This window comes from Cetorhinus maximus, chromosome 12 (assembly GCF_964194155.1).
Source record: "Cetorhinus maximus chromosome 12, sCetMax3.hap1.1, whole genome shotgun sequence".
NCBI lineage: Eukaryota > Metazoa > Chordata > Chondrichthyes > Lamniformes > Cetorhinidae > Cetorhinus > Cetorhinus maximus.
Window position 1 is genome coordinate 5,655,716 of NC_135890.1, and position 20,217 is coordinate 5,675,932.

General features: G+C 40.8%; 1 protein-coding gene across 4 annotated transcripts in view; it reads left to right on the top strand.

Moving 5' to 3' along the window:
- The window catches only part of bend7 (BEN domain containing 7), a 50,091-nt gene extending 33,168 nt beyond the window's left edge, over positions 1–16,923 (top strand). For all 4 annotated transcript variants that reach the window (XM_078552942.1, XM_078552945.1, XM_078552943.1 and 1 more), the window contains 4 exons: positions 4,528–4,753; positions 7,598–7,717; positions 11,618–11,674; positions 15,456–16,923. In XM_078552942.1, the coding sequence (XP_078409068.1) occupies positions 4,528–4,753; positions 7,598–7,717; positions 11,618–11,674; positions 15,456–15,529 (477 nt within the window). In that variant the 3' untranslated portion in view covers positions 15,530–16,923. The remainder of the gene's footprint in view (positions 1–4,527; positions 4,754–7,597; positions 7,718–11,617; positions 11,675–15,455) is intronic.
- Positions 16,924–20,217: the final 3,294 nt, after the last annotated feature.

Below are 20,217 nucleotides of genomic sequence, written 5' to 3' on the forward strand. Positions count from 1 at the left end.
ACTCTCTGCTTTCTGTCCCTTAACCAAGTTTGACTCCAAACCGACACTGTCCTTTTAATCCCATGTGCTTTAATTTTTGTAACTGGTCTATTATGTGGTACTTTAGAATTGTGTTTTGAAAGCCCGTGTACACAACATCAACTGCACTACCATCATCAGCCTGTTCTTCATCAGTATTACCTGGAAAAACTCAGCAGGTCTGGCAGCATCGGTGGAGAAGAAATCAGTTAACGTTTCGAGTCTTCATGACCCTTCGGCAGAACAGTTCTGCCGAAGGGTCATGAAGACTCGAAACGTTAACTGATTTCTTCTCCACCGATGCTGCCAGACCTGCTGAGTTTTTCCAGGTAATTCTGTTTTTGTTTTGGATTTCCAGCATCCGCAGTAGCTTTTAGCTTTTTGTTTTTGTTCTTCATCAGTGCTTGATCATGTTAGTCAAACATGATTTACCCCAAAGAAATCCACACTGACTTTCATTTATCAGCCGTTCTCCAAGTACTGACTTATTTTGTCCCAGCTTATTGTCTCTCAAAGTTTCCCCACCACCACCTTTAGGCTGACTGACCTGTAGTTGGAAGGTTTATCTCTCTTCCCTATTTTAAACAGGGGTGGAACATTAGCATTCCTCCAGTGCTCTGACAGCCTAAAATGAACAAAGTTTTCTATACACGCATGATGATTTTCATTGTAGACAATGTATATGCCTGACTTACAACTGCAAATGATGATGTATGCAGGTTGTTTTTTCTTTAATCAGATGGGGGATGTTTGGAGAGAAGTGTCTTTGTGCACTGTGGCTTGCCATAGGCTTGCTATGTTCATGTGATCTCTGATATTATCCTTTGTGTATAAAGGCTTGAGAGCAGAAGCCATTTCATCCACCACTTGGAACATATCTAAAGAGGATTGGGGGATTGTGGCCAAAGCCTCCACAATTTCCACTCTTACTTGTCTAAGTAACATGGGATGTATCTGAATGGCTCTTCTACTTTGAGGTCTGCCAAACTTTTAAATACCTCTTTATTTTTATTCTATCCAATATCACTTTGGTCTACTCCTTTACTGCTACATTGGCAGCACCCTCTTCTCTGGTCGTCTTCTTATCGTGTCCACGGACAGTCTATACATGGCCCAGTTAGAACTGGACACATTTTTGCGCCTTGTTGTTGAATTCGGCAAGATCTGCAACAGTGCAGGGTTCCTCTAGCGATAGGCATTGCAGGAAATGTTGCAGTCTGTGGCTCAGTTCCACATTCACATGTTGTCGGGCTGGTTGTATATCCCCATTTGCTTAGTGACACATTTGAATGACCTATACCAGTCCTAAGTCTGTTAAGGCACTTCCAGGTTGCCCAGTTGCAATTAGCTCCTGGGGGAAGGCTTTCATCCGGTAGAATTTCCATCGCTGGGGGTTGTTCGAGACTGGCGAGCTGGTCTTTCCACAAGGCGATGGGGGCTTCAGGTGGAGTTGATTGTGATGGAACAACACTGTTCATGAAGCTCTTCCTTGACTTTAGGCGGCTGGGTGTAGGTGTATGACCATGTAGAGGGTGCCTCTCATCTGATGTTTGATGGAGTCGCTTTTTCTTGCTGGCTACCGTTCTTCTTATATCAGGGGGAGTGATACCCGCCAGGATATATAGGCTGTTGGTGTTTGTTGGTTTTAAACAAACTGTGATAAGTCGGCAGCTTGCATTCAGAATGGCATCCATCTTCTTAGCATGAGTGAAGCCTGGTGTATAGCACTCGTCTATTTCCTTAGCCCCTTTTACATCCACAAGAATATCTTTTTGGTCCCTAATTGATCTTATTCTTCGTTTGGCTACCTTTTTACTGTTTGCGTTTACAAAAGACTTTTGAATTTCTTTTTAAGGTCAGCTGGTAACCTGTTTTCATACTCCCTCTTTGTCCCTCTTCGTCAAATAAAAGTGAGGATATAATACCCCGTGGAAAAAATGTAAATTTTAATTTCAGAAAAATGTTTAAATACAAAACAGCAAATGTGTTTTTTGAAATGAGTATAATACTTGAGATCCTACTGGTTTACTTAAAGGAGTTTGGTTCTAGTGTGCTTGGTTCTGGCTAGTTGGTGGGTGCGATAGCTTTTCCCAGTTGTTGCTATCGCTTGGAAACAAGAGACTGATTATAACATTTGTTACGGAAACATGATTCCTAATCAAATTGGCCCAATTTAGAATGCAAATTGGTAAAATTGTCTAGGGTGCATTTTTAAAGATTAGCAGGTTGAGCAAGGTAATAAAGGACAGTTAGCATCCATGGAACTGTGTGCACCAAGCAGAGTTAAAACCTCCACAAGAGGTAAGAAAGGATGAAATTCAACTGATAGCAGCTGCTTGTTGTGCAGTGCTAGCTGTGAATCTGTCTGCACATGGGTAGCAGGAGATCGTACATCAATGAATGGAAATGTTTCTGATCAATTTGCTTACAGGATCGGATCTGTGATGGAGCTTTCCTCTTTTAGAACATGGCTGAAATATATCCAGTTGATTATGGAAACCTTTTTTCACAATAGAATCTCATAATTTCAGTATTTCTTTGGGGTTTTGGAGTGGGGAGGTGATGAGTGGGATGGAGTAACTTTTGGATTCTGCCCTAGAGACAGTGCTGAATTTGATCCTGAGCTTCAGCTGTTTCTTAGACTTACATGTTTACAGCTTCTCATCATGGTTACTGGGTGGAATACTGAGGCAGGGCTCAAACTTGCAGGACCAGTTGATCATGAAATGTGGAACAAGATCAGGCCATTCTGCCCAATTCAAATCTGCCCCTTTCTCAGATGATCTGAAATTTGATCCAAAATAGGGAAAAGCTAATTTAATCTCGAGTGATAAATAACTATAGATAAAAGTCCACGAAATGCTTTTCAATTCTCGAAAGTAATGTGGGAAAACTCCAGGATAATGATCTAGTAATATGTGCCTTGCTATTCAGTCATTAGCAGCACAGCTGACATTCCATGGTTCAGTGGCAAAGAAGTTATTATGTTCTATAGTGTATTCAAGCTTTGTAACCCATTCTTAACCAAATATTTTGGCACTGTTTCAGTCCTCTTGAAAACAAAAAGATAGTGTTAATTGCTTTTTACTAGGGTTGTTTTCCTTAGAGCAGAGAAGGCTGAGGGGGGACCTGATAGATGTATACAAAATTATGAGGGGCATAGATAAGGTAGATAGGAAGAAACTTTTCCCCTTAGCGGAGGTGTCAATAACCAGGCGCATAGGTTTAAGGTAAGGGGCAGGAGGTTTAGAGGGGATTTGAGGAAAGATTTTTTCTCCCAGAGGGTGGTTGGAATCTGGAACGCGCTGCCTGAGGAGGTGATAGAGGCAGAAACCCTCACAACATTTAAGAATTATTTGGATGAGCATTTGAAATGCCATAGCATACAGGATAATGGGCCAAGTGCTGGAAAATGGGATAGGTGCTTGATGGCCGTCACAGACACGATGGGCCGAAGGGCCTGTTTCTGTGCTGTATGACTCTATGACTCTAACTTATTTAGCCTCCTTTGACAGTACCTTCCAAATCCACAACCTCCAACACCTAGAAGGACAAGGGCAGCCGATACATGGGAACATCACCACTTACAAGTTCCCGTCCAAGCCACACCCCATCCTGACTTGGAACTATGACACCGTTCCTTCAGTGTCGCTGGGTCAAAATCCTGGAACTCACTCCCTAACAGCACAGTGGGTGTGCCTGCACCACATGGACTTCAGTGGGTCAAGAAGACAGCTCACCACCACCTTCTCATGGGGCAACTAGGGATGGGAAATAAATGCCAGTGAGGCCCACATCCCATGATAGAACGAATAAAAAAAAATGAGAAAGGTCTATGACGATAGTGAAGGGCACGACCAAGATTGGATGGAGTTTTAAAGCCACAGAGACTGTTTCAGAAAGGGAAAACTGAGACCCTGAGAAAGAAGGAGTTAGGAGTGTGAGTGTAACGTATCTTGGATTGAACACAGTAAAGTCACAGTTACTGTTTTCAGTGACGTCTCATTCTGAGTAAGATGGAGCTTGTGTTCAGCAGAGTAAAGTGGGCAGCATGAAGGACAGAGTATTTGGAGCTTAGAAACAATAACAGAAGAAAACCTGTCTCATAAAATGACGACTCTGGTGTAATGATAGTGTGGAAGAATAGTTAATCTTTCTCCGTATTATTGGCTTATAAAAATACACCGAACAACTTGTTGTAGAGAGATCTTGCTAGTGACAATTGCCATGTTTATTTTCATTTTCAGTTGAAAGGGAAAGTTTGAAAGCAGATTTAAAATGGGTGGAAAAGAAAGATTACAAGCCTATTTGTCTTTTTAAACAAGTCTTTTGAAATTTAACTAGAAGGTTTTCTTGTAATGGCAGAATACAACAATGCTTCAAGTTTATGCAGTTTTTTAACTTGCGTTTTTTGAGGTTGTTTATGTGCTAGGGGTTTTGGGGCGATGGAGGGAGGCACAGTGAAACCAAAGGGAAACTTTCACTTTATTTCCTGTTATTTTTCTGTAGCCAGAGGTCCGGCTTGCAGAAGGATATGACGTCTTTATCCCCAAGTCTCAACTGGAGTCCATATTACTAAACTACTCCCGTTCAGGAAGCCTACTTTTTCGGAAACTTGTCTCTGCTTTCTTTGATGACCGGACGCTGGCCAACTCTCTTCCGAACGGAAAGAGAAAAAGAGGAGCCAATGACAATAGAAAGGGTCTTGATCAAAACATTGTGGGAGCAATAAAAGGTAATTTTAAAAGGATATATTTTGATCAAACGGTGCATCCTTCCTTGAATACAAATGTCCGGATTGCCTACGATAGGCATTGAAAGGAATAATTTTAATGGTCAGATCAAGCTTCAGAACTACTTCTTGTATATGCCATCATGCCTAGTCCTGCGAATATACACAGAGCACTGAATAGTGCTATATTATCATGAAGACATTGGGTATCACCAACAACTTTCTGTTTCTTAAAGTGTTGTGGGCACTAGTTGCCTTAGACTGTCCACAACAGTTCATCTGCATCCAAGATTACATTATTCATCCAGCTCACGTTAATAGAAAATAGTTTCAAATTATACTTATTTACCCTGACATTTTTCCTCGTGCAATTGCAAATTTCGAGAAATTGTACATTACATATCTGACTTGAAGGTCACTAAGCCTGCTTTGTTTTGACTCTATGCTTAGTAATAAATGTGCAAGTGTGGAGTTCAGTGGATTTCTGAGGCGATTCTCAATTAATCATTTGCTTCTCACATTTTTATGTTTGTGCTTGGAATGTGGACGTCACTGGCTAGGCCAGCATTTACCACCCAATCCTAATTGTCCTTGAGAAAATGGTGGTGAGCCATTTTCTTGAACTGCTGCAGTCCATGTGGTGTAGGTACATCCACAGTGCTTTTCTCTGTAGAGGTTTGATACAACTGAGTGGCTTTGCTAGTCCATTGGAGAGGGCAGTTAAGAGTCTGGAGTCACGTGTGGGCCAAACCGGGTAGGGATGAGAGATTTCCTCCTCTGTAGGATATTGATCAACAACAATCTAGAAGTTTCATGATCGTTGTTAATGAGACTGGCATTTTATTCCGAAATTAATTTAAATTCCCCCAGTTGCCTTGGTGCAATTTGAACTCATACCTCCAGAGCATTAGTTCCAGATCTTTGGATTACTAGTCCAGTATCATTACCATCATGTTACTGTCCCCTTAGACAGCACCTCCATCAGTGCAGCGGACTCTCACTCCTCACTGGACTGTTAGCTTTGATTATGTGCTTAAATCTCTGGAATCCACAACCTTCTGATTCAGAGGCAAGAGTTCTATCATTGAGCCGCAATTTACTTGGCACACTTATCTGTGTGAATATTGGTGTAAGAATGCTCAATAGGTTTATATACAATTTTTTTTTTTACCCCAATTCAGTCAAAGTTTTTACTCTACTCAGCTATATTATGCAGAACATGGGGCACGTTTTTCTCATTATGGGGGATAAAGTCCACCGGCTGGTGAATGTATATTTTTTATCGGCTGTGCTTCCTGCCAACGCCGTGCGTGCTTGGAGCATGTGCATTAGAGCGTGTCGCTCCATGACATCATTTGGAGCACCTGAGTAGGCAGCGGCCAGGACCAAAGATGGCGCCGCTGAAATCATCACAGCTGGGCGGCGGCGTCCTTTTAACGGACAGGCGAAAAGAAATGTGAAACTGTATGGATTTGTACTCCTCCATTGTGGGTTATTTAAATTGGAACATACATAAAGGAAAGACACAGATTTAAGGCAAGGCACTGCACACTCTCCGTCATGGGGACCAGCATGCTGGAATGAATCACAGCTGCTAGTAATCAGAACCTTGAAAAAAGTATATTTTTGTAAGGAATAATTGCAGAGTTGCCTGTGGAACAAGGAGGGATGATAAATCATTGGGTTTCGCTGTGAAAACTGTACTCTGTCTGCCATCCATAAAGCCTGGAGAAAGCGTTTGGGAGCATGCGCTTGATCACAATAGCCATTGCGTAAACAAGCATTGACATGGGATTCCCTGAGCGTGTTTGCCCAGGGAGAGGAGGGAGGGGATGGGGATGAGCAGGAGTGGATGGGGACCCCCCATAAAAACTGCCCAACACTCCCTATGGACGTCCTGTGCCTCCTGACACATTCCCCGGGAACCACCGAATTTTGAAATTCAAGCAGGTGTGATCCTTCTGACATCGCCATGCCATGCAGCTTTTAATTGCGCATGCATAGACTCATACTGGCAGTCTGGGCACCACTGAATGATGACAGTAGATTTCCATGCATGAGCAGACCACCATCTTGTGTTGGCAGGAGACACACTGTTTTTTGTCATGCCTGCTGTGGTCCAGTGGGTAGCACTCATGCCTCTGAATCAGAAGGGTTTATGACCTACTCCAGGACTTGAGCACAAAAATCTAGGCTGACATTCCAGTACAGTACTGAGGGAATGTATGTCTTTCAGTTACAAGGCATGGGATCAACTTTCAAATGTATGCCCAGGTCTACCTCTCAGCACTTTTCTTCACCCACGAGCAGCTCAGCTGTCAGGCTGTTTGACATTAGTAATCACTTCTTCCAACATCGATAAGACTGAAGCCATCACTTAGAGCAGGGATGGCTATGAGGAGATTTGACAGAGGTGTTTATAACCATGTATTTAGATAGAGTCAATCAAGCTTTATATTAAATTTCGGTCAGTACTAAGGGATTAGTCTAGCATGGATGTTCTTGAATAAACATCAAGCAGTTGTTTGTTTTCACAATACAATAATTGACAGGTTTAAATGATAATGCTGGTGTGTCTTTCAGATTAATTTCACATCCATTTACCCAGTAGAAAGAAACTACTGGAGTTGAAGATGGATGATTAAGAACAACTGGCATTATTTACCCATAGTGAGGAGACAAGCAAATGTTCTTGTTTGTTTGTGAAAGTTGTCTCTTCAGTGTGTTTTATGGCTGTATTTTTATATTTTAATAGATTTTTTACATTGCATAGATCCAACAGCACTTCCCATATTCTCACTAACATAAATTTGAAGCATTCAGTTAACCAAAATGAAATAATTTCAGTTTTCACAGAAAAATATTGCAGATTAAATCAGATTGACAGACTTCCTGGACCAAAGGATTGGATACAGATTCTCCAAGATCAAATTAAACTAGCAAGAAAACGTTTAAAAAGAGGTTCCGGTAAGCAATGATATTTTGTGATCTCATATATAACTGAAAAAGTGGGTTTAATAGAAAGACTAAAAATCTGATACATTTTAAATGAAACTATGTTTGTGTTCACTTCCAAATATTGTGAAATTCCATGCTATACATCAAAGTAGGAGTAATGTTACCTGGTTACTACAAAATTCCCCAAAATTCTACAGGGAAAAAAAAAGATTCTGCATCAGAAAAATAAGATCTATTCTTGGAGGAAGAAATAAAACTTGAGATGGTCATGCCATCACATTCATCTTACATTTCCCTTCCACTTCTAGTGCAGTAGCAGTAAAATTTTAATTGTCGGACTTGATTCTTTTAAGCTTCCATTCCATTAAATACTACGTCCGCCTTTGTTAGGTGATTTGCACGGGAGCATGATACTGAAATTTACTGTTGGCACAAAACAAGGGGCAAGAATCACTAAAATACTTCGTCAGGACTCAGACAGGTTAGCAGAAAGGCGGAGGTGCAATTTAGTGCAGAGAAGTGAGAGGTAATGCATTTACAGATGAAGCCAAGGAGTGTGAGTATAAACTCAATGGAACAATGGTGAAGGTTGTGGAGGAGCAGAGTCTGGGGTGCAGATGTGTGATTTTTTAACAAAGAGGAGGGCAGGGTGACCAGAGATGGAAATGGACAGGATTTGGATTTTAGGGAAATGCTACAAATATTGTAGAGGTCCAGATTAAAATGACGTCCAGAGGGGACGTCATTATCGGCTATTTCAGAACCAGAGTCATCCGAAATCCCAAGGGCCTGCCTAAGAAGGAAAAATAGATAGTCCTGGGCAATTCAGAGATTGCACAAAATTCCAGATCTTTCTGTTGGATATGTGCATTGTTTGTGATGATGGAGGGAAGAAGGAGCAAAAATAATGGAGATCCCACACAAGATCTCCCAAAACCTCCAAAAAAATGGCTTCACCAAACATCCACCTGAGACTGGTAGATTTCCAATAGGTTCAGGCTTTTAATATTCAGGTGGATGGGCTGCATATATGAGTCTCAGTTAAGGATGGATTGGTCCTATACTCCCTGGAGTTGAGAAGGATAAGAGGCAATCTATTTGAAATATATAGGATTCTGAGAGGCCTTGACAGAGTAGATACTGAGAGCCTGTTTCCCCGGGTTGGAGAGACTAGAAACTCGGAGTCATGGTCCCTGGATAAGGGGTCAGATATTTAGGAATGAGATAAAGAAAAATCTCTTTACTCAGAGGTTGTAAATTTTCAGAATTCTCTACCCCGGAGAGCTGTGGCTGCTCAGTTGTTGAGTACATTCAGGTCTAAAATCGATAGATGTTTCTAATCTAAGGGAATTAAGGGATATAGGAATAGTGCAGGAAGGTGTAGCTGAGGTGGAAGATCAGCCATGAACTTACTGAGCTGTGGAGTCGACTCGGGCTGTGCGACCTATTCCTCCTATTTCTTATGTTCTTATGTGGAACAAGGCTTAGTTATAATGTTGAATAACATGCTAACCATAAATTTTTGCTCGCCTTACATTGTTAACTATTCAGCCGTATAAATACTGTGGCTACAAGAGCAGGTCAGAGACTGGGAATTCTGCGGCGAATAACTCACCACCTGACTCCCAAAGCCTGTTCACCATTTATAAGGCACAAGTTTTTTTTATCATTCATTCATGGGATGTAGGCTTCGCTGGCTGGGCCTGCATTTATTGTCCATCCCTAATTGCCCTTGAGAAGGTGGTGGTGAGCTGTCTTCTTGAACTGCTGCAGTCCATGTGGTGTAGGTACACGCACAGTGCTGTTAGGGAGGGAGTTCAGGATTTTGACCCAGCGACAGTGAAGGAATAATGATATATTTCCGAGTCAGGATGGTGAGTGACTTGGAGGGGAACTTCCTGGTGGTGGTGTTCCCATCTGTCTGCTGCCCTTGTCCTTCTAGATGGTAGTGGCCGTGGGTTTGGAAGGTGTTGTCGAAGGAGCCTTGGTGAATTCCTGCAGTGCATCTTGCAGATGGTACACACTGCAGCTACTGTGCGTCGGTGGTGGAGGGACCGAATGTTTGTGGATGTGGTGCCAATCAAGTGGGCTGCTTTGTCCTGGACAGTGTCAAGCTTCTTGAGTGTTGTGGGAGCTGCACTCATCCAGGCAAGTGGGAAGTATTCCATCACACTCCTGACTTGTGCCTTGTAAATGGTGAACAGGCTTTGGGGAGTCAGGAGGTGAGTTACTCGTCACACTATTCCTAGCCTCTGACCTGCTCTTGTAGCCACAGTATTTATATGACTAGTCCAGTTCAGTTTCTGGTCAATGGTAACGCCTAGGCTGTTGATAGTAGTGAATGTCAAGGGGAGATGACTAGATTCTCTCTTGTTAGAAATGGTCATTGCCTGGTACTTGTGTGGCACAAATGTTACTTGCCATTTGTCAGTCCAAGCTTGGATATTGTCCAGGTCTTGCTGCATTTGGACATGGACTGCTTCAGTTTCTGAGGAGTCGCGAATGGTGCTGAACATTGTGCAATCATCAGCGAACATTCCCACTTCTGACCTTATGATGAAAGGAAGGCCATTGATGAAGCAGCTGAAGATGGTTGGGCCGAACACACTACCCTGAGGAGCTCCTGCAGTGATGTCCTGGAGCTAAGATGCCTGACCTCCAACAATCACAACTATCTTCCTTTCTGCTAGTATGACTCCAACCAATGGAGAGTTTTCCCTGATACCCATTGATTCCAGTTTTGCTTGGGCTCCTTGATGCCATACTAGTCATATAAATACTGTGGCTACTGATGCAGCCTTGATGCCAAGGGCAGTCACTCTCACCTCATCTCGGGAGTTTAGTTTTTTTGTCCATGTTTGAACCAAGGCTGTAATGAGGTCAAGAGCTGAGTGGCCCTGGTGGAACCCAAACTGGGCATCAGTGAGCAGGTTATTACGAAGCAAGTGCTGCATGATAGCACTGTTGGTGACCCCTTCCATTACTTTTCTGATGATTGAGAGTAGACTGATGGGGCGGTAATTGGTGGGTTGAATTTGTCCTGCTTTTTGTGTACAGGACACACCTGGGTAATTTTCCACAAAGCTGGGTAGATGCCGGGGTTGTAGCTGTACTGGAACAACTTGGCTAGGGGTGCGGCAAGTTCTGGAGCACAAGTCTTCAGTACTATTGCCAGAATATTGTTAGGGCCCATAGCTTTTGCAGTATCCAGTGCCTTCAGCTGCTTCTTGATATCATGTGGAGTGAATCGAATTGGCTGAAGACTGGTATCTGTGATGCTGGGGACCTCTGGAGGAGGCTGAGATGGAGTACTCACCACTTGCCAGGATGAGTGCAGCTCCAAAAACACTCAAGAAGCTCGACAACATCCAGGACAAAGCAGCCTGCTTGATTGACACCCTATCCACCACCTTAAACATTCACTCCTTACACCATCGATGCACAATGGCAGCAATGTGTACCATCTACAAGATACACTGCAACAACTCACTGAGCCTCCTTCGACAGCACCTTCCAAACCCGTAACCTCTGCCCCTAGAAGGACAAGGGCAGCAGATGGATGGGAACATCACCACCTGCAAGATCCCCTCCAAATCACACACCATCCCGACTTGGAACTAAATCAATGTTCCTTCAATGTCGCTGGAACTCGCTCCCGAACAGCACTGTGGGTGTACCTACACCACGTGGACTGCAGCGGTTCAAGAGGGCAGCTCACCACCACCTTCTCATGGGCAATTAGGAATGGACAATAAACGCTGACCTGGCCAGCAACGCTCACAACTCATGAAAAGAATTTTAAAGATCAAATTGCTTCCATAGGTAAACTAAGAAATCTAATTTATTTGATTACTTGCAATCTCTGAATTAGATATGTATCTAACTGATTTTGTACTGTTGTGTTTCTAGTCCTGGAACCCTTTGAATCTAGTGGAAAGATGGGAAACAATTTTCTCCTAAATACAGGTAATGCTTTGTGATATTTATCGTATTTGAACATGTTTCAGGAAGACTTGTGATTCTAAGGCAGAATGTTATATATGCAAAAGCAGCAGATATCCTGCACCAGCAATGCCCTATAAATAATATACTGATGAATGGTCATAACAGAATGGTTAATTTGTTTTTGATGGTGTTGGTTAAGGAAGGAATGTTGGCCAGGACACCTCGAGTCTGCAGCACAGAAACTGGTCCTTCGACTCACCTGGGCTGTTCGAGTGTTTATGCTCAGAAGAACTCCCTGTTTTCTCCAACTTATGCCATAGAAATCTTTACTATCCATATGAATGAATAGAACAGGGAGATGAGGCCCTGGTTTAATATCTCACCTGAAGCTCCATCAATGCAGCACTCTTTTCACATTGCCCCGGAATATTACCATAGAGTTCATGTTCAAACACCCTAGTGTGGGGGATGCAATCCAATTACTTGATGAGCAAACCTCCTCAGATAGAACTAGAATGGGTCAGTGGTTTGGTAGTTTAGAAGTGTAACAAAAGTAATCAATTGTTGGGTCGTTTTGGAGGAGTTTTTGAGAATACATTGAGAACCCATGTTCAGTTATTGTCTGTCAAGAAGGAAACATTTAAGGGTGCGGTCATTTAAATAACTTTTTTTTTGCAATACACTAGGATTGCATTCAAAATACGCCTAACAAGCATTGGAATGCTAAATTCAGGACATACTTTGAATGAGAACATGCATGCAAAATCCAGTGTGTGATGTCTCTGTGTTCATGTATATACCTGTGAGTGAGAACAGAATACAGGACATTAATTATCCCACCAACCCCTCTTCCTTTCCCTTATTAGACGTACTCAGGTCTCTCCTCTATGACTTCCTCAAACCTCTATTAGACAAAAGACATGCAAAGTGGCATGTCAGAGGGAATTAAGGCTTGAAATTTGAGTCTGCTCACTTGTAATATGTGTCATTGTATCCTGGAAGGAAAATCATCTTGAGATAAACTTTCTGAAAGCTCCTGCATATTTGGTGTTTTAAATCGAAAGATTCAGAAGGTTAGTGAGGTTCTACCTTCATCGTACTATATTTAATATTTTAAGGATTTTTTTTCAGTGTTATTTTAATGTCCCATTAATATTTTCGATTCATATCTTTATTACCCTCTATACTTGACTATTTCAATGCATTCGCTCCCGGCTGGTCTCCTAGATTCTAACCTCCGTAAACGTGAGGTCACCCAAAACTCTGCTGCTATGTCCTCACTCGCACCATGTCCTGTTCTTCTATCACCCCTGTGCTTGCTGACCTACACTGGCTCCTTGTTAAGCAGCGACTTCATTTTAAATTTCTCATCCTTATTTTCAAATTCCTCCATGACTTCATCCCTCCATATCTCTGTAATCTCCTCCAGCCCCACAACTCTCCTGCGATCTCTGCAGTCATATAATTTAGGCCTCTTGAGCATCCATGATTTTAATCACTTCATCATTGGTTCACGTGCCTTCAGCTGCCTAGACCCTAAGCTCTGGAATTCCTTCTGTAAACCTCTCTACCCGTCTCCTGTCTTTCTTTAAGACACTCCTTAAAACCTACCTCTTTGACCAAGTTTTTGGTCATCTGCCTTAATATTGCTTTATGTGGCTCAGTATCAAATTGTGATTCATGTTGCTCCTGTGAAATGCCTTGGGACATTTTATATGTACGTAAATATAAATTGTTATTGTTGTACTTCTTAAAGAATTAGGGAAGAGCTCCTTCACCTGGCTGGGCCCAGATTTCTCTAAGTCTGGTAGATGAGTGAGTCTCTTGTACCCATAGCAATACTGGAGAGGGGGAACTGACCAAGCAACCATAGAAAGTGTGTTACTGCACATAAATATTCTTCTGACAATGAATGCACAGCTAAGGAGTTTAGAAATATAGAGACTTCAGGGGATTGCCTGTGATCTATAATGTGAATTAGAGAATTTTGATCAATATAAATGTCAGTAATTAGTTTGATTTGCAGATGAGCTTTTATTTTTGCAGTTGGCCATCTTTCTGTTTGGTGTTTGCATCACAATTCCACCTTTCATGCCCTTTTACTGAATCTTGGCTCAGTTGGTCGTGTTCTCATCCCTGCACCAGAAGTATTTGGGTTCAATACCCATTGTAGGCCTCAGCAAATATTCCAAATGAACACTTCAGTCAGTTCTGTGGGACTGTTGTATTGTCACACAAGACTATAAGCCCAGCTCGACAGATAAGATTGCTTAGCGATAATTGAACAAGAAAATTATTTTCTTAGCTCTGAAGAAGAGTCATACGGACTCAAAATGTTAACTCTGTTTCTCTCTCCACAGATGGTGCTAGACCTGCTGAGTTTTTCCAGCATTTTGTTTTTATTTAAGAAAATTCTCTTGCTGTCCTGGTCAAAATTCCCCCCATAACCAATATTATTTTAAAAAAAAGGTCCTCTGATCATTCTTTTTTTTCTGAGACTTTGCTGTGCCCAATTGGCTGCTTCACACACTACTTCACGGCGGCTGCATTTTAAGAAAAATCAGTTGGGTATGAAGTGCGGATGTGATTAAAGCGCTATATGAATGCTGGTTCATTCCTTTGTGCCCATATTTGTGTAACTGTGACTGTTAAAGGAAGAAGTTGCCCTGTGAATCTACAAGAAACACATAAGATCACCTTTTCCATTTTTAACTAGTACTGCATAAGCTACAGCATTGGTTACAGCCATATTGATATGCCAATTATTCAAGAGATATTTCCTCCTTTAAGTCATAGATATTCTGGACAAGCAATTTTCCAGATCTCTGCTTGTCCATATGTAAACCTCTGGCGCACTGCTTTCAAAGGTAACTGAATTGTACTGCACAATGGTTATCTCCAAAATTGGTAGAAATCTGCAACAAAAGAAATCAACGAATTCTGCAGAATGTTTTGCAGTTAACAATATTTCCATGCTAAAGTGTGTGGATGTCGCAAGAGAAAACATATTAGACCATCAAATAGGACAGATTCCTGCTGATTACACCTGCCATGCAGAAGACTTGCTGCATCATGTGCCTCTGAGCTTTTGTTCAGATTGTTGCTGGGAATTAGTTGAGGATTGGGTGGTTGAGGGTGTCAGGGAAGTGAAGAGAACAACATAAAATTTCTTAATATTAAACACATAGAGTCGTTTTCATAGAATCAGAGAATGGTTACAGCCCAGAAGGAGACCATTTGTTCTGCACTGATACTCAGTCAAAGCTGGTCCCACCCACACTGTTTTCTCCATAGCCATGGAAATATTTTGTGTTCAGATGTTTTTCCAACTCCGCTTTGAAAATCACAATTGAATCTGCCTCCACCACACACTCAGGCAGTGCATTCCAGATCCTAACAATGCGCAATGTAAAAAAAAAGTTTTCCCTCATGTTGGCATTGATGCTTTTGCCATTCACCTTATGTTGGAGTCCTCTGTTTCTCGACCTGGAGATTTGTATGAATGGCACTTAACTGATAGGAAAACATTAGCTGAATTTATTAGCATATGAAAAAGCTCCATGACGTTTATTCATTCATTCATAATTACGTGTGGTATCCTGTATCGTACTTGCTCTTTGAGTTGCTTTTTCCTTTAACTGTCTCCCAGTTGAACAGCATTTGAAAATAATGGAAATTCATAGCGTTTTCTGGTCAGAAAAGATTTTGAAATTTTGTGTTGACTAGCTTGCTTAGTTCGCTGAGCTGACTTTTCTTTACCCAAACAGTAACTAATAACCCTGAAATGTATGTTTTGCTTTAGGAGGGAGCACTAATGCAGTCAGTTCAAGTGACATATGGGATGCTTCAGAACCAGTCTGTACAGTTCAGATGTGATGTTTGGACAGCTGTTTTTCTGATGGAACATGATCCTTGTGGTGGTTGGATCAAAGACAGTCTTTTACTCATTCATATTCATTTTCTTTCTCTCTCTCTTGCCTCTCAAGGCACCTGTGCTATCCTTTATAAATCTTTCATTCATTTAACATTCAAAGTTGACTGTAATTTTCTTATAAATCTGTGTGCTTTTTATTTGAAATAACTATTCTGTGCTGCTGTCAAGAGTACTGTAAAGAAGTGGCTTCTGGAACATTACAAAATGTGCACTGAATTTTCCTCTGATAATTCAACCAGTAACATCAAAACATTTTTAACTGGAGAATTGTACAAAATGCACCAAAGCAAATTTTCTTCCTTACATATAATTCAAATTGAGTTTGAAATTCAGTAGTTTCCCTAAATAAAAATTATGGAGCATAAATTAGCCTTGCGTGGTATTGTAAAATGGAGGCAAGAAAATTGGCAGCCTGTTTTGCACTCGGCCTGATTTTTCTTTTTTGTTGACGTGATGTAGAGTCAAAATCCTCAAACTCCCTACCTAAACAGCATTGTGGAAAGTACCTGTATACTACCAACTCCACCGGTGCAAGTGGAAAATCCATCACCACCTTCTCAAACATAACTTGGGATGGGTAGTAAATACTCGCCTTTCCAGCGACGCTCTCATCCCAAGAACACGTGTATGATTTTTTTTCAAGTCGCACAAGGCAATTTATACCTCTGTACCTTCACTAGTGATCATAATAAGATAACTAAGAAGGATGCCTCTTCCAGCATAGTTTTAATTTCTTTTACTTGTCATGTTTGTAAATTGTTCAGTAGATTTAAAGTGAGAAATCTGTGATAACTGTGAATTTTAAATAGCAGAACCAGTATGATGCAATTACTACTGATGGAAATTAGTATTTAATCCAGCTCCTCTTAATTATCAACAGCACTAAAAACAAAATGGGTACACTTCTTTGAAGATGCTGTTCAGTACCGACCACGTTCAGATGCTCTGATACTAATTGTGATGAAAAAGCAGTTAAAAGAAAGTGCTTGCTTTACACCGATTGATTTTACTGGTTAATCAGGAAAAATGTGTCTATTAATTACAATAACTTCATTCAGAAATAATTTACAATGGTATTTTGTTTTTTTTGAGGCTCATTTATTAAGCTGTATGATTTTAAAACTGAATTCTTTCAAATTAAATCTTTTTTAAAAAAAAAACCTCATTTTATAAGATCACTGAGGAATGTAAATAATTTGGATTTTTATTAGAAATTGTGAAACGTTGAAAACTGGAGCAAAAATTATTGTAATATATTGTCAGTTACAGTTTTAATATGTAATACTTGTAGCAATTTATATTATAAAGATGAATATACTGTAACTGTTAATAACTACATGTCAGCTTCTTGATGAACTGCTATTGCCTAGAAATTATTATTTACCATAACGTATTTGTAATATGCTTTGTCAGCTACTTTCACAGACATTTTAATTCATTTTAATGCCGCTATTTAAATAACAGACAGAAGAATGTCTTACAAATGCTGATGTTGGAACTTAGTGAGTATAAGTGCTGTCTCTTCCAGTGGTCTCACACCGTAAGCACAGTTGCCTACACAAAATGGTAACACCAGTAAAAATAAGTATCTCTATACATGACACTACAATTTTGCAGTAGCTTTGACCCTATTGGTTCCTGACCTTTGGGAAGGGCACTGTTTTCACTGGAACACAGCAAACCAATTGGATTTGACATCTTTTGATTATCTGCTCCTATCACTGCTTGCTTATCCCACAATCACCCCACCCTCAACTTCTCTCTCCCCCCGCCCCCCGCCTTAGACCAGCTTATATTTCACCTCTCTCCTAACTATACTCAGTTCTGCCGAAGGGTCGTGAGGACTTGAAACGTTAACTGATTTCTTCTCCACCGATGCTGCCAGACCTGCTGAGTTTTTCCAGGTAATTCTGTTTTTGTTTTGGATTTGGTACTGGTCCATTCTCAGGAAATAACTTTAGATGGCCTTTGAAGTTTTAAAAAGCTTTAATCTTTTTAATGATGTATACTTTTCCTTTCCCTCCTTTTCCTCACACTACACCTGCTCCCACTACTTGATAAACAAAATGGAGTTAGTTGCCTGGGAATACTTGCATCTTGTGACTACTGTCAGTGTTATCTATGATAGGCCAGACACTTCTGAAAGTGAAGATTGATGCCTATTTTTGTTCCCCAGCTCACCTGCAACTCAGTAGTTTAAAGAACAGGGGGAGGCCATTTGTCCCTTTGTGTCAGTGCTGGTCTTTGCTAGAGCAATCCAAAGCTAATCCCATTACCTTCTTGCCATGGTGCTCTTTCTTTCTCTGCTAAGAAATGTATTCAGTTTTCTTCAAAATGGTATCTGCTTCAAACGCTTACTGTAGAAAAGCATTCCATATTTCTACAACCCTACACATAAAGACATTTCTCATTTCTCTCCTCACTTTCTTAGCTTTGAATTGACAACAGCTTGTAACTGGCTCCCTAACAACTTGCATTTATATAGCGTTTTTGACTGTGAAACGTAGCAAGGCACTTCATAGAAGCATAATCAGATACAATACAGGCAACAGAGTTTAGGATGAGCTTAAATGTATGATGGATGGAAGAGGGGAGGGCGGCCAGTTGAGCATTGGAGTAGACGAATAACAAAGCAGGAATGAGATTCTCAGCAGCAAATCAAGAAGAAATAGTTTTTCCCTATTTGCTCTGTTAAAGCCATTCATAATTTTAAAAATTTTGATTAAATCTGCTCTGCTCCAGTGGAAATAGTGCCAGTATCTCCAATCTCTAGTCATAACTATAGTTTCTCATCCCTAGCATCATCATCATGAATCTATGTTGAGCACTTTCTATGAGTTTAATGTCCTTTGTGTAATAGGGAGCCCGAAGTTGAAAATAGCACTTGCTCTTAACAACCAAATGAAAACTAAACAGTTGATTCACTTCTTTCAAAACTAAAACGTTTAATTTTTATAAAAACGTCTCCCCGGAACATCGCTGAGCTGAGGGAGCCCTCTGAATTTATACTCACGGCGGAGTGGGTTGGATCTGGGGCAAAGGTGAAGCAAAGGCCGACCTTTAAAGCTTCCTCCACCCCACATATCTCCAAGGTGACTAGTGGCAAATAATAATAAAGACCATTCAAAAATAAGTAGAGCCCCCCCCAAATGACTCAGTAGTTGTATATGCTGCCTGGTGTGGTGCTGCACAACACTGATGGAGAAAATCCCAAGTTTAGCCCATCTGCTAAGATAGCTAAGATGTCATCCAGGACAACAGTGAGAGTACAAGAGATTGTATCGCTAAAACTAATGAGGGCAGATAAGTGAATTTCTAAGGTAAAAGCAAAAAACTGCAGATGCTGGAAATCCAAAACAAAATTAAAAATACCTGGAAAAACTCAGCAGGTCTGACAGCATCTGCGGAGAGGAACACACTCCGTTCTGTTGAAGAGTCACGCGGACTCGAAACGTTAAGTGCGTTCCTCTCCGCATATGCTGTCGGACCTGCTGAGTTTTTCCAGGTATTTTTATTTTTGAAGTGAATTCCTATCTGAGTTGGGATGTTAGGGTCAATCTTCTGAATGTGTGGTCCTGGCGTGGAGTCTCCACCGGGAATTTAGATCAGGAAGCTTCTGGCTATTTCCTACACGTAGTTTGTGTTTTATTAGTTACTTGTTTTACAGGCAGTGAAATTTGCACGCTTACATGTTCAGAGAGCAAACAAATGTGACACCTGTAGCATTACTTTCACCCAATCAGAATGCAAAAAAGCAAAGCTTTGGATATGTGGACTTCAGAAACCAAATATAGGGTCATAATTTGCTGTAGCAGGGCACCTAACATTGTCTGCTCTTGGACTTGCCCTTACACATTTAGATTTTTTTAAAATTTGCATCGTAAGTTGCTGAAAACGTGAGCTGCCAACATCACAGCAAGAGAACTAGGCACCTGCAACTTGAGTGAGACCAGTATAAACAACTTTGTGTATCTTTTGCCAATCAGTTTAAGGGATTATGAAATAAGAACAAAGAGGGAAGTGTAAATTAAAATGGGTGCATTAAATGTTAATTCAGGTACAGAAAGAGAAATAAAGGGAGAGAAAGAAAATTTGGATTGAGAGAAACCTAAAGGATAAGTAAAAAGAAAAAAATTTAATTTTAAATTTGACATTTTTAAAATCTCCACTATCAATTAAAACACGAAAGAATGGAACTCCACATTTGTAATAGTTAATTTTCAGTGCTAGAGAGGTTTATTAACAATAATTAACATTTATCATGATGTTAAAAGGGGACTTGTGCTTAAAACAAGGGGACTTGGCTTTCTGTGCTGAGTTTAGTTCATATCCACAGCGCAAGTACAGCATCTTCACACCAATCAATGCCTTTCGTTGGTGAGGCGGTCAGCGAGATGCTATTTTTGCTACCCTAATGGTGTAGTGGCACAGCTGAGACAGCAACTCTTGAATATCTGTGTTTAACTGTGTGTTTGCCCAACACCTGAAATTGTACCATTAGCCTCACTGTTGTTTTGACTACAAATTCTGGTCAATTATCTGGTTTATTTATGTAAACATTTGGTTTGTCATAATTCAGATGTGACACAATGGGCTAGAAATTTGGTGCTATCGCACTCATTTAGGCCCA